Source organism: Onychostoma macrolepis, chromosome 11 (genome assembly GCF_012432095.1).
Source record: "Onychostoma macrolepis isolate SWU-2019 chromosome 11, ASM1243209v1, whole genome shotgun sequence".
NCBI lineage: Eukaryota > Metazoa > Chordata > Actinopteri > Cypriniformes > Cyprinidae > Onychostoma > Onychostoma macrolepis.
This window is the reverse complement of record NC_081165.1, coordinates 1,841,322-1,866,257: the sequence shown is the minus strand read 5'-3', so window position 1 is coordinate 1,866,257 and position 24,936 is coordinate 1,841,322. Positions and strand designations below refer to the sequence as shown.

Below are 24,936 nucleotides of genomic sequence, written 5' to 3'. Positions count from 1 at the left end.
ACTCCCTCCAAAGATTTTTGATGGGGTTGAGATCTGGAGACTGGCTAGGCCACTCCAGGACCTTGAAATGCTTCTTCGAAGCCACTCCTTCGTTGCCAGGCGGTGTGTTTGGGATCATTGTCATGCTGAAAGACCCAGCCACGTTTCATCTTCAATGCCCTTGCTGATGGAGGGAGGTTTTCACTCAAAATCTCACGATACATGGCCCCATTCATTCTTTCGTTTACACGGATCAGTCGTCCTGGTCCCTTTGCAGAAAAACAGCCCCAAAGCATGATGTTTCCACCCCCAGGCTTCACAGTAGGTATGGTGTTCTTTGGATGCAACTCAGCATTCTTTCTCCTCCAAACACGACAAGTTGAGTTTTTACCAAAAAGTTATATTTTGGTTTCATCTGACCATATGACATTCTCCCAATCCTCTTCTGGATCATCCAAATGCTCTCTAGCAAACTTCAGACGGGCCGGGACATGTACTGGCTTAAGCAGGGGGACACGTCTGGCACTGCAGGATTTGAGTCCCTGGCTGCGCAGTGTGTTACTGATGGTAGCCTTTGTTACTTTGGCCCCAGCTCTCTGCAGGTCATTCACTAGGTCCCCTCGTGTGGTTCTGGGATTTTTGCTCACAGTTCTTGCGATCATTTTGACCCCACGGGTGAGATCTTCGTGGAGCCCCAGATCGAGGAGATTATCAGTGGTTTTGTATGTCTTCCATTTTCTAATAATTGCTCCCACAGTTGATTTCTTCACACCAAGCTGCTTACCTATTGCAGATTCAGTCTTCCCAGCCTGGTGCAGGTCTACAATTTTGTTTCTGGTGTCCTTTGACAGCTCTTTGGTCTTGGCCATGGTGGAGTTTGGAGTTGGACTGTTTGAGGTTGTGGACAGGTGTCTTTTATATTGATAACGAGTTCAAACAGATGCCATTAATACAGGTAACGAGTGGAGGACAGAGGCGCCTCTTAAAGAAGAAGTTACAGGTCTGTGAGAGCCAGAAATCTTGCTTGTTTGTAGGTGACCAAATACTTATTTTACAGAGGAATTTACCAATTAATTCTTTAAAAATCCTACAATGTGATTTTCTGGATTTTTTTTCTCATTATGTCTCTCATAGTTGAGGTATATCTATGATGAAAATTACAGGCCTCTCTCATCTTTTTAAGTGGGAGAACTTGCACAATTGGTGGCTGACTAAATACTTTTTTGCCCCACTGTACCTGGCCGTGTACTGAAAGACTGTGCTATACAGCTGACAGATGTCCTAACAGATATCTTCAACACCTCGCTGAGCCAGGCAGTCGTCCCCACATGTCTCAAAACCACAACAATCATACCGGTACCAAAGAAATCACCTGTGTCCTGTCTAAATGACTACTGTCCCATAGCACTGACTCCAATCATGATGAAGTGCTTTGAGAGGTTAGTCATGCACAACATCAAAACCAGCCTCCCCAACACACTCGATCCGCTCCAGTTTGCATACAGTCCAAACCGCTTTACAGACGATGCAATTTCCTCCACCCTCCACCTGGCTCTTACCCACCTAGAAAACAAAGACTCTTATGTTAGAATGCTGTTCATTGACTTCAGCTCAGCATTCAACACAATAATCCCACAACAGCTCATCAACAAACTAAACCTGCTGGGCCTTAACAATTCCCTCTGTAATTGGATTCTGGACTTTCTAACCGGAAGACCTCAGTCAGTCCGTGTCGGCCACAACACCTCGAGCACTACCACACTGAGCACAGGTGCCCCACAAGGCTGTGTGCTCAGCCCGCTGCTCTTCACGCTGCTGACCCACGACTGCACTGCCAAGTCCAGCTCCAACCACATCATCAAGTTCGCTGATGACACAACAGTGGTAGGTCTCATCAGCAACAATGATGAAACGCACTACAGAGAGGAAGTGGCACAGCTGGCGAAATGGTGTGGCACTAACAACCTGTCCCTCAATGTGAGTAAGACAAAGCAGGTTGTGATGGACTTCAGAAGAAACTCCGGTGATCACCCCCCACTGACCATCGACAGCTCGACTGTGGAGAGAGTCAGCAGCACTAAATTCCTGGGGGTGCACATCACAGAGGATCTCACCTGGACCACCAACACCATGTCACTCTCCAAGAAGGCACAACAGCGCCTACACTTTCTCCGCCGGCTGAAAAGAGCAAGTCTCCCTCCACCCATCCTCACCACTTTCTACAGGGGCACCATTGAGAGTGTGCTGACCAGCTGCATCACTGTCTGGTACGGGAACTGTACAGCAGCAGACCGCAAGACCCTCCAGCGGACAGTGAACACAGCTGCAAGGATCATTTGTGCCCCTCTCCCCTCCATCCTGGACATTTTCCTCACACGATTCTCCAGCAAAGCCAACAGTATCGTGAAGGACTCCACACACCCCTCCCACAGTCTCTTCCAGCTCCTACCATCAGGGAGACGGTACCGGAGCATCAGAGCCCGCTCTGCCAGACTGCTCAACAGCTTTTTCACCCAGGCTGTGAGAGCCCTGAACTCAAATCACCCCTCCCCTCTCTGAACCCCCATACAAACCCCCTACCTCCTGAAACATGGACCATCTGAAACTTATGGATTTTTTTTTTTTTTTTGTGCTACACGCAGGTAAGTGGGCCTGTACAAACCACCTGTAGTAGCACACTCTCCTCCTCTATGCGCACTAGTCACTTTCCACACACACTGCTGTGTGTATACAAATCCCACAAAAAGACTCAGTAATATATGTATGTTTACATGCTCATGCACTACAAATCATCCTGCACTGTTCCCCAGCCAGCTGCTGACTCACTATGTTTCTCTTCGCACATGTACAGTATTTATCTGAAGCACTCGTATAGTTTGTATTTTTTAGTTTATGTATAGGTAAAAAAATGTGTATATATATATATATATATATATATATATATATATATATATATATATATATATTTATAGTCAAAATCTATCAGTAGGATAGTTGTGTATAGGTTTATATTGTTTTACTTCATTGCTGTATGCCTGTATTTATATAGCAGCGTGTTCCTGTGAGGCACGGCATTTTGTTCCACTGTATGCCCCCGCATGTAGTAAATGACAATAAAGCTCAACTTGACTTGACTTGACTTTATTATTAATTTTCAAGATTTTAACATTTTTATTTAATTAAAAATGAAAAATATTTAACAAGTGTACTACCAAAGTAGTACAGTTATGTTTACTGTATTTAACTGTAAAAGATGACAAATTTGTGCATTTAAAAACATTTAAAAATTAGCAAACAACAAGAGACAAGAAAAATGGTAAAACCATTGTAATATTTTCTGTAGAACTGTGATAGTTTTTAAAATGGTCCCCTAGTTCCCCTAAAAAACACACATATTTTATTTATAAAAATAATTGTATTTGGGACTCTATTTAAAATCCCTCCCTCCGCCCCCCTTTTTTATGTAATGTGAGTTGTGTGAAGTGAGAAGTTTTCGCCAAATTTTAGTAAACAAGTTCACATGAGGGTGTGACCTTGACGTTTTTCTGGTAAAGTGCAGGAATTCAGTGTTCACCGCAGTCATGTCTCACAAAAACAGTTTATCACAAGAATAAACTGAGTCTAATTACTCATAAAAGCAGCGAGAATGACCAAGAACCTCAGAGAACAAAGGAAACGTCAAACTGTTTCTGTTCAAATGCTGCTGATGCTACAAGCAGGAAGGGATCAGCAGTCTTTGGGCTGACAATTAAAAAGCCACAAGTCCTTTAACCCACAGCCCTGGTATTTCCTCTTTCTTTAAAAGTGAAGGTGGCTGCGGTAACAGGAGACATGTAGAGCTTTGCACACTGATTGCCACTCTGTCTCTGTTTTCAATTACACCATCCTCAAGAACAGGAAAACACCCCAAAACTCTTGCATGATGACGTACTCAGTCTCAGATGAACCAATAAATGTGATTAGTCACCCACTATAATGAGTGGTTTCACATGTACGAACCATTTTACATTGATCTGTGGTGCTCAAGTTCAAATCCAGCTTGCAACATTTCCAATTTCCCATTCCTCCTTTAGATCCTAAACATTCCCTGTCCTAATTATATTTACTTCTCAATAAAAGTGACAAAAAGGTTAGAAACATTTTGAAACTCAACACAAGCCTGTGCACTAAGATGCCTTTTATGACTCTGCAAATGACTTTTGTGGAAAAATAAAATTAAGCACATATGATGTGAAACACCCCGTGTAAAAAGATCCATGTTCTCTGGGTTGAGTTACACCCCACGGCACATGTAATATGGTTTCATAATAAAAAACACCCATGAGAGAACCACAGGCCCCGCCAGGTTAACATGATGAATCATTATGACCTCGGACTGAAACGTGTGCATGTGTGTTTTGTTATGGGACATGTGACCGTGCAGAGCGAGCCTAAGCGAAATGTGTCTTACCATGTGATAGTTAACAATTTCCTGAAGGCTCTCGCCACACTTTTCAAGACATTCCTGAAATGAAACAAATAATAAAAAAATCAACACAGCTCATGAAGGTCTGACTATTACCCGAGTCATTTAGAAATAAATACTTACAGAGATCATCTCCTCCTTTTTGCAGTGGTGAGACAGGTCTCGAATGCCGTTGACGAAGAGTTTATTGGCACTGATGTACACACGACCCGCTTCGATCATCCCGCTGCATAGCTTCACCAGCTGATGGACAGAGAGAGACAGAAAACAGCATATTCACAGAATAGAATATACACAATTATATTTAACGACAAATATGGGACTTGATTTTATCGAGTCGTTTTCTGCTTCTCTTGATTTACTAAGAATAATCATCCGCAATATTGGCCCGCTGGTAATTCATCCTGGCAACAAGCTTTTCTCAAGAGCATGATGATACACGGGGCAACTTTTATTCTTCTCAAATAAAAATGTAATATAGCTAGCCTGTTTTATTTCACGTGGTCGTTTGCGCTGCTTGCTTTGACTGAAACTGTGAGCAAACCAGGCGTGGCTCGTCTATATCGGCAGGTGAACATATATAACCTTACATTTGCTAAATGATTAAATGTAAATAACCTGAATCGATAATAAATTGTAAATGTGTTCAGCATTCTGCAACAAATATTTTTTGGATTTTCTATACTATTTTAAATTGTAAAGTAAGCAGTATATATTAAAATCCCGCGCATGGCTTTAGCAGGCATGTACACATGATACTAAGTGTGGCAGATGGTGCCTGAGACCTCTCGAGCTCAACAGCGCCCCACAATTTTGCAACGTAAATCTGTGGTGAAAAGGGGAACGCTCTAATTGAGAGCCTCTGGGCCAGATTTGAGACTGCCCCGATTATTTTCACATTAACGTTACCTTACGTGAACCTCGCTCCACCAAGACGATATCAATCCGCTTCAGCTATGTGTCTGCATCAGGTCAGTAACTAGTTGGCATGTCTGTTTTTTTTCTTCTATGTGGTGTAGTGGATCAAATTAAAGTAGGCTACACGTTAAATCCTTTAGTTTAAATGTGCTCACATGAATAGCCTTTATATCAGTGGTCTCAGACTCAATTCCTGGAGGGCCACAGCTCTGCAGAGTGTTCTCCAAATCAGCTCCAAATCACTCCTGCTTGCAAGTTTCTAGTGATCCTGAAGACCTTGATTAGCTGGATCAGGTGCGTTTGATTAGGGTTGGAGCTAAACTGTGCAGAACTGTGGCCCTCCAGGAATTGAGTTTGAGACCAATGCTTTATATGGTTCTGCTGTGTTTGTTTTGTTTATTCTGAGAATAGACATATGATCTTCTTTCCTCACCCGAATTTCTCCACAACTTGTAACATTCTAAATCAACATTTGGAGGTGATACATACTAGGCTATATTAAGGCAATTATTATACAGCATTTTATGCGTGTGTATTACTTAGAGCCTGTCAGTCAACATTAGCGCACCACCCACAGGAAAACGCAAGGACATCTCTGCCAAAATTTTGTATTTAGAGATTAGAATACAAAGCTTACAAAATAATCTGCCCCACCTAAATTTACGGTCAAGAGAGGCTACTGCACATTTTAGAGTGGCCTTTTATTGTGGCCAGCCTAAGGCACACCTGTGCAATAATCATGCTGTCTAATCAGCATCTTGATATGCCACACCTGTGAGGTGGATGGAGTATCTCGGCAAAGGAGAAGTGCTCACTAACACAGATTTAGACAGATTTGTGAACAATATTTGAGAGAAATAGGCCTTTTTTGTACATAGAAAAAGTCTTAGATCTTTGAGTTCAGCTCATGAAAAATGGGGGCAAAAACAAAAGTGTTGCATTTATAATTTTGTTCAGTGTATTTTTGATTATATGAGATTATATTTTGATTATATAATTTTAACTTTCGTGAAAGCGCATCCTAATCTGACACAGAAGAGAAAAAATAGCTGAATAAAGTTGGTATTTTTGTTTTCTTTGCACACAAAAAGTACTCTCGTAGCTTCATAAAAAGCTTCATAAAATTACAGTTGAACCACTGATATCACATGGACTATTTTAACGATGTCCTTACTACCTTTCTGGGCCTTTAAAATTTCAGTTACGTTGCTGTCTATAGAGAAAGCTCTCGGATTTCATCAAAAATATCTTAATTTGTGCTCTGAAGATGATTGAAAGGTGCAACGACATGACGGTGAGTAATAACAGAATTTTCATTTTTGGATGAACTATCCCTTTAATTATTACAGTGCAGCCCGAAAAAAAGATATATTGATTACCATTTGTATAGCCTAACCATAGTTTTACAACAAATGCCAAGATTAAACTATGGTCAGTGTAGCAAAACCATGGTTAATTTGTTTGGTTAATCTTTTTTTTTTTTTTTTTTGGCTTTATTCGTAGTAAAAGAATAGATAATTTTCATAAGATAAGTCAAAAAGACTAGAGACTGTCAACTTCCTCTGTATTGTTATGCTATGCTTCCACATTAAATGCTAATGCTATGCTATCCAAATGCTAGGCAGTATTATTTTTTTTCTTATTATATAAATGGACAATTACAAAATACACAATGAGCTAATGTGAAAATGGTCATGTGTAGCACATATGGCAGTGAACATGTAAGTTTGCTCTGAATCAGCTTGTATGAGGCTAATAGAGGAGAAATTTCAAAAGAGTTAAGTAACATGTTCATATTTAATTCAGTTCTACAGCTCAAGAACCCAAATATAGTTTTATTTATTACTGTTTACAATTTTAGCAGCAGATGAAGAGATTAAACTCTCTGTCAGTCCTGTCTTGTTTCCCCTCCTACTCTTTATAAGCCCTGTGTTTCCCTGTCTCCATGTCAGCTGTTAATTGTCTATATGTCTGTTTGGAAGTCCCATGTCTCCTGTGTTCCTGAGTTAAGTAAATAAAATCCTTATTACCGAGCTCCTCGTCTCCTCGTATCCCTGGATCCAATAGGATTGTGACAGAACAGCTGACCAAAACAGTAACCTCTTCCGTTTTTTCCCTCGTTTTTGTTTTCCACGTTTTTGTCAGTTTTTTGTTCCTGTTTTTTGTTTCCCGCGGCGACCTCCAACGTCTTCGCCCTTGCCCAACGGGATCTCCATTTCTATGAGTATACGGCCGAGTTCTGTAAGCTCGCGAGGGGAATGCCGCTGGAAGACGCGGGCATCCTCCACCTTTTCCGGCTCGGAGCCAATCTCCACCATCCCATGGAGCTCCCAGACACAACGGGACTGTGTTGGAGAGAGGCTATTTACCGGTGTCTGGGAAGCGTCCGGGCCCGAGCCGGAACTAGCCCGCCATCCGCGGCCCCCCCTCACCAGCCGCCAGCCACAGCTCACGTAAGCCAGCCGCCGTCCGCGGCTTCCTCTGACCCGCCGCCGTTCGCGGCCAACGCAAGCCCGCTGCTGATCGCGGCCCACGAAAGCCTGCCGCCGTCCGCGGCTCCCCCTCACCAGCCGCCGTTCGCGGCCAACGCAAGCCCGCCGCCGTCCGCGGCTCCCTCTCACCAGCCGCCGTTTGCCGCCCAGGAAAACCCGCCGCCGTCCGCGGCTCCCGCTCACCAGCCGCCGTTCGCGGCTCCCGCTCACCAGCCGCCGTCCGCGGCTCCCGCTCACCAGCCGCCGTTCGCGGCTCACACAAGCCAGCTGCTGTTCGCGGCCCACGAAAGCCCGCCACCGTCCGTGGCTCTCTCTCACCAGCCGCCGTCCGTGGCTCCCGCTCACCAGTGCCGGCCCCTCGCGAGTGCCCGCCAGTGCCGGCCCCTCGCAAGAGCCTTCCAGAGTGTCCGCTGGTCCCGTCCAGCACCGCGCTGCCAGAGCGCCCCCCAGTGCCTGCGCCACGAAGGCGCTCCCAAGAGTCTCCGCTGGTCCTGTCCAGCACCGCGCTGCCAGAGCGCCCCCCAGTGCCTGCGCCACGAAGGCGCTCCCAAGAGTCCCCGCTGGTCCCGTCCAGCTCCGCGCTGCCAGGCGCCCCCAGTGCCTCCCAAGAGTCTCCGCTGGTCCCGTCCAGCACCGGCGCTGCCAGAGCGCCCCCAGTGCCTGCGCCACGGCGCTCCCAAGAGTCCCGCTGGTCCCGTCCAGCTCCGCTGCCAGGCGCCCCCAGTGCCTGCGCCACGGCGCTCCCAAGAGTCCCGCTGGTCCCGTCCAGCTCCGGCGCTGCCAGGCGCCCCCAGTGCCTGCGCCACGAAGGCGCTTCCAGGAGTGTCCGCTGGTCCCATCCAGCACGCGCTGTCAGAGCTCCTCCCAGTGCCTGCGCCACGGCGCTCCCAGAGTCCCGCTGGTCCCGTCCAGCTCCGCGCCGCCAGAGCGCCCCCCAGTGCCTGCGCCACGAAGGCGCTTCCAGGAGTCCGCTGGTCCCATCCAGCACCGCGCTGTCAGAGCTCCTCCCAGTGCCTGCGCCACGGCGCTCCCAAGAGTCCCGCTGGTCCCGTCCAGCTCCGCGCTGCCAGGCGCCCCCAGTGCCTGCGCCACGAAGGCGCTTCCAGGAGTGTCCGCTGGTCCCATCCAGCACCGCGCTGCCAGAGCGCCCCCAGTGCCTGCGCCACGGCGCTCCCAAGAGTCCCGCTGGTCCAGTCCAGCTCCGGCGCTGCCAGAGCGCCCCCAGTGCCTGCGCCACGGCGCTCCCAAGAGTCCCGCTGGTCCCGTCCAGCTCCGGCGCTGCCAGAGCGCCCCCAGTGCCTGCGCCACGAAGGCGCTCCCAAGAGTCCCGCTGGTCCCGTCCAGCTCCGCGCTGCCAGGCGCCCCCAGTGCCTGCGCCACGAAGGCGCTTCCAGGAGTGTCCGCTGGTCCCATCCAGCACGCGCTGTCAGAGCTCCTCCCAGTGCCTGCGCCCGAAGGCGCTCCCAGAGTCCCGCTGGTCCCGTCCAGCTCCGCTGCCAGGCGCCCCCAGTGCCTGCGCCACGAAGGCGCTTCCAGGAGTGTCCGCTGGTCCCATCCAGCACCGCGCTGTCAGAGCTCCTCCCAGTGCCTGCGCCACGAAGGCGCTCCCAAGAGTCCCCGCTGGTCCCGTCCAGCTCCGCGCTGCCAGAGCGCCCCCCAGTGCCTGCGCCACGAAGGCGCTTCCAGGAGTGTCCGCTGGTCCCATCCAGCACCGTGCTGTCAGAGCTCCTCCCAGTGCCTGCGCCACGAAGGCGCGTCCAAGAGTCTCCCCTGGTCCAGTCTAGCACCGCGCTGCCAGAGCGCCCCCCAGTGCCTAAGCCACATAGGCGCTCCCTAGAGTCCACTTCCCCTGAAACCCAGCCCAAGACCACCTCTAATTTCCCCAGGAAAATTTTGGGGGGGGTAGTAGGGCTCCGGCCAGAGAGGCCGAGGTGGGGGCTGGGGCCGAGGTCTCGGCGGCAGATCCGCCATGGCATCCCGAGTCCCCTGACCCGCCATGGCCGCCGGACTCCCCTGACCCGCCATGGCCGCCGGACTCCCCTGACCCGCCATGGCCGCCCGAGTCCCCTGATCCGCCATGGCTCCCGGAACGCCCACCCCCCCTCCCCGTTGGATGTTGCTAGGCGCGGGACGCGCCTTCCGGGAGGGGGGAGTAATGTCAGTCCTGTCTTGTTTCCCCTCCTCTCGTGCCCATATTTGGTTTGTTCCTGTTCCTGTCATTATGAGTTCTTTAGTCTCCAGCCGTGTTTGATTTGTTCCCCACCTGTTACTGTTCTCCTCGTTTGATTTCCTACTGTTTATAAGCCCTGTGTTTCCCTGTCTCCATGTCAGCTGTTAATTGTCTATATGTCTGTTTGGAAGTCCCATGTCTCCTGTGTTCCTGAGTTAAGTAAATAAAATCCTTATTACCGAGCTCCTCGTCTCCTTGTTTCCCGGGATCCAGTAGGATCGTGACACTCTCGACTCTCTAGCATGTTGTGCTTTATTCTCAGTGAATGCTAGCATGCTAAAAGCTGCTTTGTGAAGAATTAGCTTCATTTCAGCTATCAAAGCAGCACTTTTGTTATCAATTTAAGTCCTTCAACAATACATTTCAAGAATATCGATATGCTAGCTTAGCCAATGAAAGCTTACTTAGCCTGTTTATTTGATGAATATATGTCTGTCAAAGGGCTGCACGATCTTGCATTCAGTTTGTGCTACCTTTAAAAGTTGGCGTATGTACACACACGCATCTCTGGTTTGCTTTTATTTGAGCATCTTACACTAATTGAATGCTTATTAAAAGTCCGGGGGTTTTAATATTGTGATAAACTTGCAATAATGAGTAGACATTGCCCTTGCATGCAGATTTGGAAGCTTCTGCTAACACCCTGAAGCAGCAAAGACCTGCAAGACTGCAGTTCCCTGATGCAAATGTTCAGCATCCTAATGCTAAATGGGGTTCTCTCTCGAATTCCCCTAATCCTGTATGGCGTACGAGCTGGGATTTAGTTCGGGCCACATTTGTTATGCTGTTTTATCCAGGCAGCAATGCGCTAGTGCTTAGTCAGCGGAGTATTAAGAAGGCCTCAAACATCTCAATTAAACAAGGCAAAGAAGACACTGATCAAACGAAATGAAGTTATTTCAAACAGAGTTTATTCATACCTTATCCAGCTTGGCTTCTATTTCCACAACATCAGTCTCAACTTCATCGATATTCGCCCTGCAGAGACACAAGAAAACACATTATTCATTAGATGATAGATATATCAAAGTCATTTCTAATTGGTTATATGAAAGGATAAACAAAACCATTCAAATTTTGGTATTATTTTATTTATTTTTTACAGATATTGTGATTTATTAATCCATAAATATCATTGGATTTAATATCATGACACTGACATTTTACAAATTGAACCATAAAAAGGCGTTAATATTTTCTCTAAGAAGTTGTTTGTAATGAATTACCATTTTTTTTTTTTTTTTTTTTTTTTTAGACAAAATGTATTTAACCTCAAACTCAAGATAAGTTTGTATATTGACGAATTTTGGCAATATTTATTTATTGCACAAACTCAGATTAATGAGGTTTACGATCAATCCGTTCCAAAAAGAAATACAAAACCTGTGCTAATTTAAAGGAAACAAGCTGACAAAAAAATTAACTCCAATATTTGGTAATAATACACTGGCCATTTTTAACCAGGAGTACCACAAATGTAATTGCATTATATTTGATCATTTTTGTACAGTGGCCGAGAGAGCTCAATGTGCTGCAAACAGAAAAAACACCTGCAAATTAAGAAAACAACTTCATCAATTTGACAACACACGCGCTGCAAATGCTCACAACACAACCAAACAAAAAAACGCGCTGCAAATAAAATTCTTTTGCAGATGTTTTATTTATTTGCAATTTCTGAAGTTGCAGCGCGTTGAGATCTCTCGACCACTGTATTTTTGTACTTTTGTATTTTTCCACACTGTTATAACATGGTGTGGAAAAATACAAAAGTACAAAAATGATCAAATATAATTTGGGGCAGTTGTTATACCCTGTGTGAGCAAAGTCATTTAGTTTTAGTCCAATACGATTAACATTAGCTAACATTTTCAGGAAAAAGAAAATCCTCTTCAGGGTCAAAATGACCGGAACACAACATGAGGATTAAAATATTTGTTTTTTTAAAGAAATATTTTATATTATTATATTTTAATGTAGTTATATCATACCAAACATAAATTGTTGACTTTATGCCACCCAAAAAAATAGCTAAATAAATTTCTGAATTCAGAAAAAAAAGTCAATGTATTTTTAATGCATGTACAAAAAATAAGTCAAGACACTGAACTAGGAACAATGCCTTAGCAAACACTAGTAAATATCTGCCATCAGTCATCCTCTATATAGATGTGCACTCAGGTTCAATAGAGGCTTTTAAGCTGTATTTAGTTGATGTGGTTGACTGCAAAGGGATGCATCTCTTATTATGCTATTGCCCCTTTAACGTCAATGACCTACAGTTGATCCCAGAACCTATTTGTAGCCAATATAGATTGACAATAGAAAGACTGTATCAATTTACATCTTCACACTATCTCTCTCTGCAGCAGGCGTGCTCTGAGATTAGGTTACACCTTTATGAACATCAATTTCATAAATGGATGACGACATATCTAATCTCACACTATCTGAAAGCCTTCTTAATCCAGTTTAGAGTCCAGCTAAAAGCCATTGCTCTTAGTCAGCTCACCACAGTTGGTGCATGTTTGAAGAAACACTGTTGAGACGTCTGAGGTTTTCCCTCCACAGCATGCTCCGTTACTTAGATTTATCACGTTAGCTAACTCAAACAGGGCCGATAGGAATCCAGGCACCAAGCATATGTGTGGCTCTGCTTGCAGCCTTGCACACATATCCAGTATACTGTATATCACACAGTAATCCTTCTATAATACGGCAAATATCAAAAATTACCATCGTTGTACTGTTACAGTACTTGTTTGTAATGAAATTCACTCAATTTTCGGTCAAAAACCATTTTATCGCTGGTAAACAAACTCAAAATCACAAATTTGGATCTTTTGTGAGGAAGTATGAACAAACACCAGGATAGTCACACCATGTGACCATTTTGATTCTCAGATTTAAATTTCAGTAAATGTTGCTTTCCTCTTACACTATTTGTGTAACAATAAAACTACACATTTTGATTTGCTGAGCCACATTTGAAGCTGTTCGTTTAATTCTAATGTAACAGTCAGACTCTGAAAGTAAAATCCCCAAAACCTTTGAAAACATACCAGCTGTGAGCTATGAGGCTGTTGATAAACGGTATGTGCTTTTTACTTATTAAATAATCATGTTTAAGAGCAGAACTCCTCAGCGATCATCCAGTGAAGCACTATATATATATTTCGTATTTTGTAATAAACATAAATGTTGTTTATATACAGTATATACACAATTAGTATATTTTAAATCAGTTGTTTTATATTTCTCCACCATTTTTACTTTGTCATTTGCAATGCTTCATGGGATTGTAGTTCTTTTCCTTATTGAAGCTGTTAAATATCCAGGCATGTACCCTTATCTTTTTGTCTGATTTTTGCTTTTTTGTGCCAAATTTAATTTTGTAATCCTATAACCTCATAGCTGGTTGGTTTGGTTCACAGCTTATAACTCTTTTATTAAGGACTCTTTAAAGGTCCTTATGGAAAAATGAATAGAAAAATACTTGCAGAACCAAGGCTACTGAAAAAGTGGGTGGGCATTAATGCACTATATTAATGCTGGATGCTTTTCTCTTGGCAACTATAAAACTATATCTCTCTCATTCTTACATTATATATATATATATATATATATATATATATATATATATATATATATATATATATATATATACACACACACACACACACACACACACACACACACACACACACACACACACACACACACACATCAAGAACTGACTGGATGTGGAGTCTTCAAAATCACAGTTGAGCCGAAATGGAGCCATATTTTGATGGAATAATACGCACTAATAAATATTGCTTTCAAGATGTCATTTTGACATATTAATAAAGTCAATGCATTTGTTCTACATTTATGCTTACATGCCACTTACCATCATTTTCTGGTGTTAAATCACAGTAAAGAGTGGCATTTCATGCTTAATGCTTCATTACATAGATAAAAGTCTGAAGAACAAAAACAACAACAAAAAAACAAGAAATATCAGCCACCCATATGTCTGGATATGCCTCTTCTTGGTAATTTGATTATCTTCTGCTTTGGAAGATACTGTCAGATTGTGTTTCTTGGAAAACTTGACGCCAAACTCCAATCATTTATGCCATCTCTGGCCACATGAGAGTTTCTGTCCCTAATGCACCGCTGGCCTCCCGGGGCCACTCAACCATCAGCCCAAAACGCACCCACACGGTGAACAAACACTTAAAAACCGCAGGACCACAGGCTGAAAGGTCAGTTGTCATGACAACCCCCTAAGTGGGGCACAGAGGTCGCAGTGGGGGGGCTTCTGCTCTGCTTGTGTGTGGATACTAACAAGACATATTGTTATGAGTCATGAGCAATCAATACTCCATAGACCTACATACACACATAGACACAAACCCATTTAAACACCTCTGTCATCTCCGCTGCAGTCACTAGCCTTCTGAGACAAACTGTTGAGCAGCTTTAAGTCATTTTAAACACTTCAATGCCGCAGCTAAATAGATGGAGAGGAAACAGCCAACAGTAAAGGTCAACTGCAACTGGCTGAGACCAGTTCAGGAACGGACTGACAACTGCAACATGTAAATGTTTTGTTTCTGCTGAGGAATGTATTGGGTCAATGACATGATCTGTTTCTTTATATATATAAAAAAAAAAACATAAAAAAAAAAAAATGCAATTCATACATAAAAGACTTTGATAACACCTTTTCTACGATGAACATGTTTGCAATTTCTTTGGGGAGCATAAATCAAGCATCAGGGTGTTTCAACTGTCCTCTATGGAGCTCCTAAAGGGACACGGTAAAAAAAAATTCAATGATCAGGCGTTCCCTCACAAAAATATTGTGTTCACCCAAGAAACTTTTGCGTTCTATATTTCAGTGCTTTTGTGAGCGAACACAAAGTTTGCATGAGAACAAAAATGTTTTGCGAGCGAGTGAACGCAAAGTTTCTCAGGGGAACGTGAATGTTTTACGAGTGAATGCAACAGTCTTGCGAGAGAACAAACATTTCGTAAGCAAATGCATGGTTTCTTGGGGAACACAAATGTTTTGTGAGTAAACGCAAATGTTTTTCAAGGGAATGCAAATATTTTTAAGGGAATGCAAAGTTTCTCTGGGGAATGCAATTTATTTATTTTTTTTTCAATAAAACTAAAACATTTGTGAGCTAATGCAAAGCTTCTCAATGAAACACATTTTTGCAAGTAAATGCGAACATTTTGCGAGTGAATGCAAAGTTTCTCAAGGGAACGCAAATGTTTTACGAGTAAACGCAAATGTTTTGTAAGGGAATGCAAAGTTTCTCTGGGGAACAATTTTGTTTCAAGAAAACAAAAAAGGTTTGTGAGCTAATGCAAAGCTTCTCAATGAAAAAAAAATGTAAGTAAATGTGAATGTTTTGCGAAACAATACAAAGTTTATTTGGGGAATGCAATAGTTTCGCAAGAAAACAAAAATGTTTTGTGAGTGAGCGAATGCAAAGCTTCTCAGGACATTTTCTTGGGGGAAAGCAAATGTTTTACAAGCGAGAGCAAATGTTTTGCAAATGAATATAAAGTTTATCTGGGGAACACAATACTTTTTCAAGAAAAAAAGCTTTGGAAGAGAAAGTAAAGCTTCAGGGGTAAAAAACAAAGTAGGAAATTATAGAGTAGACAGGACTCCTGCATGACTGTGTGCCAGGGTCCATAAGTCTCTTTAAATTTAGTTCAGGCTGCAAATTGTCACCAAAAACAATGATATTTAGTAATGAATAAATAAGGATATTTGTACCCTGAAAAATATATTAAAAATATTTTTGAAAGTAATAATTAGGATACATACATGTATTTGAGGTTAAAGGAAAATATATATATTTTTACTTTCTGGTTATACCACATTTTCAGTCATTTACTGTAACTTAAACTTTCTTTTTTGAAAATAGTTTTTTTTTTAACCATATGAAACCATCATTAATACAAAGAGAAGAAAATTTTAAAATAGATTTTTTTAAAATAATTTTCTTTATCTTGGACGCTTATTAGTCATTGACCCATTGGCTCTTAGCAATGTTAGAGGACATTATGAGAGCCAAGACGCAGAGATCAGAGTGTGCCCTGGCTCGGGTCTCAGTGCTGACGGTTCTCTCAAGGGAGAGGGAGAGTTTGGAGCTGCAAAGCCAAACTCCAGTCTTGCGGTCCAAAACAGCACTTACAGAAGGTGTGGACCATCACTGAGAGCATCTCTTGGACTAATCGCCAAGACTGATGCTACAAGTATTGTGCAATAACCTGTTAAAACAAAAAATCTCAATGTGCATTTGTAATGCAAGAACATCCTTATTTTTGTTCTGAGGATGAGGTCAGGCTTTGTTGTTCAGTCTCAACAGTAACCACACTCATGATCGCTGGACAACATATGAGCTGTGATGAGCGTCAAGGATGCCACATTCCCATGATCTATTGTTAGGAAGACCCTGAGCACATACAAACAGCTGAATTAGTCCTTCAAGTTGCCCAGCAGGTGGGCTTTTCCAGTGAGTTTAGGTATTGACTCCTAAAACACCCCCGGCAGCATCAAAGGGTTACTCCTTTCGGATGAAAACCGGGAGACGAATTGTTGAATAAAGTCGTTATTTTTGTTTTCTTTGCATACAAAAAGTATTCTCGTAGCTTCATAATGTTACGGTTGAACCACTGATGGCAGATGGAGTATTCTGACAACGTTTTTTTATTATTTTCTGTGCCTTGACAGTGTTAATTACTTGGCAGTCAATTTAGTTTTCATCTAAAATATTTTAAATTGTGTTCTGAAGACGAACGAAGCTTTTACGGGTTTGGAACAACATTAATAACAACAAGTAATTAATGACAAAATTTTCATTTTGGGGTGGAGTAACTCTTCAACTAATGGAATAAATACACACTAACAGGTATTAAGGGGTGTAATCATGGAAAAATCCAAAAAGTTGCTTTGGATAAAAGCGTCTGCAAAATGAATAAATGTAAATGTAAATGTATAATCTGAATACAAACTCAAAAGTGTCCTGAAGCAGGTTGCCTTAAACATTGAAGTTTTCTCAACTTTTGATTTTTTACAGTGTAGTTCCAAACAAAGCCACAGCAGAACTGTTTTGCATCTCTGAGCAACACAAGACGGTGTTTTTTTACCGAATGAATCATTCCTTTTGAGTGAATGAGTTGAATGAATTATTCAATGACTCACTCACTAAGACATTCAAATGCTTCGTTCCTTAACAAATCAATCGTTTGAACAAATCTATTGAATGAATGACTCATTGACTACGTTTACATGGACAACAATACTCCGATTTTAATACGATTACGATTGAATCTACCATGTAAACAGAGATTTTCGATTACCTTAATCCGGCTAAATCGAAGTTAACACAAATCGAATTAAGACATGTGGCGTATTCCTATTTTAGTCGCATTATTGAAGGCCAGTACAGACATGTACACATGTTAATCAAACTATTACCGTCGTGTAGGACTTTTCGCAGCATTTTGCAACAGGATACACACACAGCAGCGGTCAACTGTTGTAAAAGAGTTTCAACACCGCCGTTGTCTGTATGCACGTACAAATAATTAACTTCACTTGAAGCTTTCATAAAATTAAAAATGAAACACCCAAAACTGTTTATGGCATCATCACAAAGACAAACTATATGTTTATACGTGAAATTCTGGAGGAGACGTCGGATGGCGTCACATGGGGACGTAATAACATGTGCCAATCGATCTATGTATTATAACATGTAAAACGGGAACATGAAAGGCTTATTCTAAACGCAACTCATGTAAACACCTTAATCATAATATTGTCTTATTCAGAATAAGGTAAATAATTAGATTACTGATGTCCATGTAAAGGTAGTCAATGACTCACTCATGCAGTGACTAACTTGCGGCCACCTACTGGCGATTTTAATTTTATATTTAAAGTATATTTACATTTTTTCTAAATCATTTTAAATATCAGTATTCAATGTTTTGTTTTTTAAACATTAAAACTTTATTTATGCATTTTTAACTCATTGTTATTATTGTTAGGTTTATTAATTTATTTATTTTTGAGCTGTAATTTTTAAAACAGGAATTTGTAAAACAGGAAATGGTGAGAAGGAGAGTGTAATATAATTACTTTTTCTTCGAGAAAGTAAAGTATTGGATTACTCTTATTTTTTAAAATTCAATTACAGTTACTTCTAATGTAATTGCATTAAATATTGTATAGAATGTAGGAGAATTCTAAATAAAACAATAATGATTAAACATCTATTGTTAACATGTATGTTTTAAATGTAACATGCTCACTTTAAATACTTTGGTCAGTTCACAAATAATTTCTGCAATTTTATATTAATTATTTGAAAGAATTAAAAGTGTCTTATTGTAATCATGCGTATCATTGTATTCAACTGGTCAAGGTTAATTTGTTTAGAAAATAATTAAAAATAAGTAATGCAATAATTTTGAGAGAGTAATTATTTTTGATTCTGACTAACAGTATAACTGGATTTCAGAAAAGTATGACAGTGTCTCAGTGTTGCCTGCAGATACAGAATTAGTCTGGCACAGTTTTGTTTAGCAAAGGGTCTTGGGCGCAGTATGTTGCCATGATACCATGAGTCCAATGACGTGATAATATCACAGTTTATGAGACAACATTTCTCATTTACAGTGACTGGAGAGCTTTAGACCATCTGCTGGTGCACTGATCCAACACCTCACCAATCTGTCATATTTTATGCAGTATTAAATGTGATAATGTTGTCAAAGACATTGACATAATTTACACTTTCATAACTTGGAAATGTTCTAAAAGATGTCATACATTTATGATGTCGGGTGTGTCCCAAATCCTTGCTGCCAAAGACAAAACGTTTCACATCTATTTTTAATTTCAAATCCACTAGATCACAGAAGCACCAACTTCATGATCAGATGAGGGATTTTGGGTGGATGCTAGACTGCAAGGTCACATACATCCAGCTATGTTTGCATGTATGTGTCTGTTCAGATGAGACATGACACTTAACCCTGCGTTCTAACCATTATCTGGTTGGACAGATTGGCTCCACCCACTTTCTCTGGGATGTGCCCTGTTGACGTGAGTGAGCGGCCGGACACTGGTGTGGCATGGTGGGGGGGCGCACGTGTCTTTCATCTTCAGCTCGGCCGCGCAGCCTCCCATCCATCCATCCATCCATGCATCCATTCGAAAGCTATTCTTAGCCCCACGCGAGCATGTGTATGTGCGCGCATGTGCGTAAGCATCACATGAGTCTGCGCTCATAACTCTCCGCCTGACATTTCAGATCAGCCCTGAGGTGAGACTCAGAGGCCTGGAGTTTCTTCATTTAAACAGCTCTGTGGCCAAACCCACAGCATTAAATATCTTTCAGCTTCAGGCTACAATGATCTAAAGGTGGCAGTTTAACAAGACAAACACTGATAACACTGGAAAAACTGCTGGGTGCAGATGGGTGTAAAATATGCACAACATTTTAAAGACAACATGAATCATGAATAATGAATCAGTCTGTCATGATCACCTATGAACTGAACATTTTAAGCTAATGTAATTTTTGTCCATGTTCAAATATTTTCTTTTTTCTTTTCTATTTCATTTTTAATATGCAGGTTAATTTTCTTGAAAATGTAAAATTGAAAACGTTTTTTAGCTCATCTTTTTAGCTTAGACAGCATACAAATGGCTTGATTGCTTGCTTATTTTTATTTTTTTGTTTGTAGACATGTCTAATATTACAAAAAAATAAAATAAAATCTAATAAAATGAATGCTTTTCTTTTGAACTTTATATGAAATCAAAGAATCCTGAAAAAATGTCTGTGGTTTCCACAAAAAATATTAAGCAGCTGTTTTCAACACTGATTATGATAATAGGAATATGAAGAATATGAAGAAGAATATGAATACAAGGAATACAAAGAAGAATACGAAGAAGAAGAACACTGAAAACTGGAGTAATGATGCTGAAAATTCAGCTTTGCCATCCAAGGGGATGTACATTTCTAATTTTGTTGTTTAGAGAGAAAAACTTTAATGATTCCAATGTTTTGACTGGTAGTATATGCACATATGTATATGTGCATATATATGACTAAGGTTAAAAAGTTATCAATTCATTATTTTTATTATTTATTGCTCATTTAATTAATTATTACTTATATTAATCAAATATATATTCAAATAATAGTAAAAAAAAAAGGAAAAATAGTGGCACATGTACTCACGGTTTATGACTGCTGGTTTATTATTTTCCCTGTATTTTTATAACCCATCAAACCTGGTGAATAAAATCAAGTTCCTCTAATTCCCTTCCCCTAAATTCAACATGTAAAGTGAGAACGGCAACTATAAACTTTCTGAGTGTCTTCCTTTCTAGTGGAGTTGATGTCCTGTAGTTTTCATTGCTGGAATGTCCTTGCTTTTCTATAAACATCCTTTATTTTATAGACTGTTAAACTGCTATGGTGGAATTTGCAGGTTTTATGATTTGCTGAGAGAGAAACCGTAACCCATTTGACGGCCAAGATAAGCAATTTTGAGGGGAAAAAATAAATGATGATTAAAAATATGGCTGCTTTAAAAGTACACATTTTTTCTTCTATCTAATTTGTCTTTCTTTAATGATTTCCCACAGATCTCTCTCGCTTTATCAGCTAAAATCAGAGAGACGGTTCTTTATTTTCTCTCTTTTACCGCTCAGTTTGAATGATCTTGATTCTCACTGTCCAACACAAGCTGACTGTGAGTCATGTGACCTCTAAGAGCGTGAAACAGCTAAACACAGCTGCAATACAGCTATATATCTTCTACATATGAAGGATGCACTCAGATGTGGGGAATTATAAAGACACCTGCGCGTCTACTAAAATGCTACGCTGTCTTCGGAGTCCTAGCGCAGCTAAGCACATTCCCTGAGCTGCTTCTGCTCACAAAGCCCGGACTGTTAGCAAACAAACTCAATAGGCCAACACAGGGGCTGTTTTCATCCGCTGAATGACTGGGGCCTTCAGGACCCACAGCAAACGGATCACTGAATATCAATCTGTGTCCACATGTGTCCGCTATTTACAGGCTTTACTTTATAAGCAACCAAAACAACAAATGTGAGGCGCTTTATCTGCAAAACTGAAAGAACAGAGGATCTTTTTTTGAGTTGGAGACGCAGAACAATTTGTTTGGTTTCACAACGACTGGTTGGTTCTGGTGCACAATGCCTTCAGCTAAAATAGAGGATTTTGCATGTGTTCACATTCTTGATTCAACATTTGCTCTAAATGATCAAATCTAAATATTTCGGAGGATGTTTCATTTATTGAACATGCATGAATGATTGCTTTTTTGAGGTAAACAGTTGATATTTAAATGACAATGCATGCAATATGTGTCCAATTATGAATTTTTAAAAATGTATGGCATTGCTCCATTCTGAATTACAGCACAGTCAACCTGATCTCACAGAATTCCGTGTAATGACCACGGACTTAATTATCCCCGAATCTGTGACCGTGGTCCATGCACGGATTCACTGGTTCACTGACTCCGATGCGGTTATATTTTGTATATAAATTTATACTTTCACTGGAGTACCTGACCCCACCCCTACCCTAAACCTACCCAGTTCTGAACAATAATGATGACGATAAATTTCCCAGTATCGCGTCGGCATATTGATGCTAAGGGTTTCCTATTTAAAGTGTTGAACCAGTGGATCCGTGCATGGATCACGGTTGATGCCCGTCACTGACTTACATTGGTATCACTTCTGTGAGCCCATCACGGAATTTTTGGTGATTCCGTGATGCCACCACAGATTCGGGGGTTAATTAAGTCCGTGGTCATTACACGGAATTCTGTGAGATCAGGTTGGCACAGTATACTCCCTGTTATTTAAAAACAGAGTTTGTGCCAAGTGTGACTGGCATTGAAATGGTCATTACAGCTTGGCTTTGCACTGTCCCTTTTTCTGTCAGCCCAGCAATGGCTGTGTCAAATTATATATAAGCACTTTTTTTCCCTTTCCCATCAAATCCTCAGCTTGATAGAGTTGGCAAATTGTAGAGGATTATTTAAAAATGATTTTTTACAAGGACAGCATGAGGAATAGTCAGTTTACGGAAATTTGAGTGTATTTCAATGAAAGCGAAAGTATGGAAGCACGTTTCCGCCACTGAATAAAAAATAAAAAGGTTATTGCGACTTTTTATCTCGCAATTCTGACTTTTTTTTCTTAGAACTGCGTGATATAAACTCACAATTGCGAGTTATAAAGTCAGAATTACGATTTATAGTCACAATTGCGAGATAAAAACTCGCAATTCTATGTTGTTTTTCGCCACTACTAGTTATCGCATGAAATAGACATGAATGAACATCAGAAGATATAATGAAAAAACAAAGTGCCTTGAAATGTTGTCTACGTAGGCAGCACACAAGGGTTTTGAAATGGAATTACTGATTGAAAACCATGTTTACATGCTCGCTTATTGCGAGAAAGCTGCTTAAAGGGATAGTGCACACAAAAATGAAAATTACCCCATGACTTACTCACCCTCAAGCAATCCTAGGTTTACATGAATTTCTTCTTTCAGATGAATATAATCGGAGTTATTAAAAAATGTCCTGGCTCTTCCAAGCTTTATAATGACAGTGAGTGGGTGTTGAGATTTTGAGTGCATCCATCCATTATAAAAAGTGCTCCACGCGGCTCCGGGGGGTTAATAAAGGTCTTCTAATGCAAATCGAGGCATTTATGTCCTTGGACATCCTCGTTTTGTACTTCTAATTCATGACCAGTGTTTTGTTTTGCTCTCTCCTCTGCACTTCCGCATTCATCACTTCTCACCGGAGCTTACGCTACGCCAATCGCTGGAGCGCCACTCTCTCATGAACATGTGTACGAAAGTTAGATTACGGTTTATAAAGTTTTAAATATGGATATTTTTCTTACACAAACCCATCGATTCACTTCAGAAGACCTTTATTAACCCCTGAAGACATGTGGAGCACTTTTTATGATGGATGGATGCACTTTATTGGACTTGAAAATCTCAATAGCCATTCACTGCCATTATGAAGCTTGGAAGAGCCAGGACATTTTTTTAATATGACTGTATTCAATTGTATTCGTCTGAAAGAAGAAAGTCATGTACACCTAGGATGGCTTGAGGGTGAGTAAATCATGGGGTAATTTTAATTTTTGGGTGAACTATCCCATTAAGAAACTAAAGTACTCTTAAACCCTAACTTGAACGTAAAATGTTGCTTTTTGCAATAACCCCAATTAAGATGTTTTAAGTGCATGTAAATGGGGTCAGTGAGTCACAACATCATGACGTTTGCAGCATCACATTGCGTGTAAGATCAAGGACTCTGCGGGTGGCCATGTAGACTCACTAGCATTAACCTCCACATATCACTGGAGTTTGTTTGATCATCCTGGTATTACACCGCCTTCTAAATCAGAGAGCGGTGTTGAGAGATAATGACAAGGGTCACACCCTCCAAACCCACAGAGAGCGTGAGAGCCTCCCAGATCACGGTGTCGTACGTCAACATGCTCACTGTAACATGAAGGTATGATCCCGTTTATCACCCCTTTAACTGGTCACACAGGGAGAAGAACGTTAACGGCGTTATAATGACTTTCAGATGGTGTAGAGGAAGAGGAGGAAGAGTCTTCAGCTGCACTGGATGACTGGATCAGATGCCGCCCATCAGCTGTACAGCATCTGTTAGTGAGGGTGTGTAGCTGTCCTGTTTAATGGAGTGAGCTTTTCCCAATCCCCAAATCTTGGAACATGGGAAAAGGGGCCACAGGAGTTGGAGAAAATCCAGAGTTATGAAGAAACGACAGTTGCCAGATGTTCCCATCTGTCTTGAGCAATATCATCTGTAGTCCAAGGTCCATGAGAGTCACTGTTGTGAGAGGTATTACCCTAGTCCACTTTGTGGAATGAGATCCAAACGTCTGAACAGGAGAATGACCAGATGAGAAGGTGGCAGAACCCTGAGGTGTTTTACCAAATAGTTCCCTCAGGAGCAGGACTGTTTGCTTGAGCGACAGTTCAGAGAAAAACCAACCCAAGTGCAAAGACCTCATTTGTGGTGAGAGAAAAACAAGTACTAAAAGTGTTGGCCAGGCTGGGTTTACTTTGGCCTCAATCTTTCCTCTGCAAACTGCAGGGGAGCAAATGGCACCTTTTCCCTAAGTGAGCTAAATACCTACGCCAAGTATTAGGCAACACTATGTGGCTTAAAACCGTTAAACATCTGTACCGAGTACATGATCTGTTCTGAAGCAAAAACACACGCATTACTGTTTATACAGCACTATGTTTGAACTGTTTTTATGGCTCTCCATTCCTGTTCCTTAATGTTCAAACATTACATCACCGTTTCACTGCGTTTCACATGTTGCGCACAGAGTACGTATTGAACAAATAAGCATCACGCTTGTTCAGTCTGTCAGATTTGTTTTCCTTTATAAAATCACTAAGTTAAATTATGTTGTATCATCAAGATATACTTATATTGCACTAGACATAAATCAAATATAATGGAGTCAATTACAAATAAGAGTGTCCACAATAAATAAGTGCAGAATTTAAAAAACAAAAAGGAAAAATACAAAAATAAAAATAACCTTTCTAGTTTAAAACACCTGTCAAGTTATTAGAAAAGCTTTTTTTTTTTTTTGCATTCATTTTGGTTTCATAAGGTTTTGAAAAACATTTATAAAATTTTCAAGGAAAGTTTAAATGTGATTTCTCTAAATGTCATACGGTGTGATTTTATCAAGTAATTAA

At 41.3% G+C, this 24,936-nt stretch overlaps 1 protein-coding gene across 1 annotated transcript in view; it reads right to left on the bottom strand.

Annotated features, from left to right (window-relative positions):
• acap3b (ArfGAP with coiled-coil, ankyrin repeat and PH domains 3b) overlaps positions 1-24,936 on the bottom strand; it is a 90,904-nt gene that overhangs the window by 43,989 nt on the left and 21,979 nt on the right. The window contains exons 2-4 of the mRNA XM_058791567.1: positions 11,005-11,062; positions 4,568-4,687; positions 4,430-4,483 (exon numbers count right to left, since the gene is read on the bottom strand). Of these exons, the coding sequence (XP_058647550.1) occupies positions 4,430-4,483; positions 4,568-4,687; positions 11,005-11,062 (232 nt within the window). The remainder of the gene's footprint in view (positions 1-4,429; positions 4,484-4,567; positions 4,688-11,004; positions 11,063-24,936) is intronic.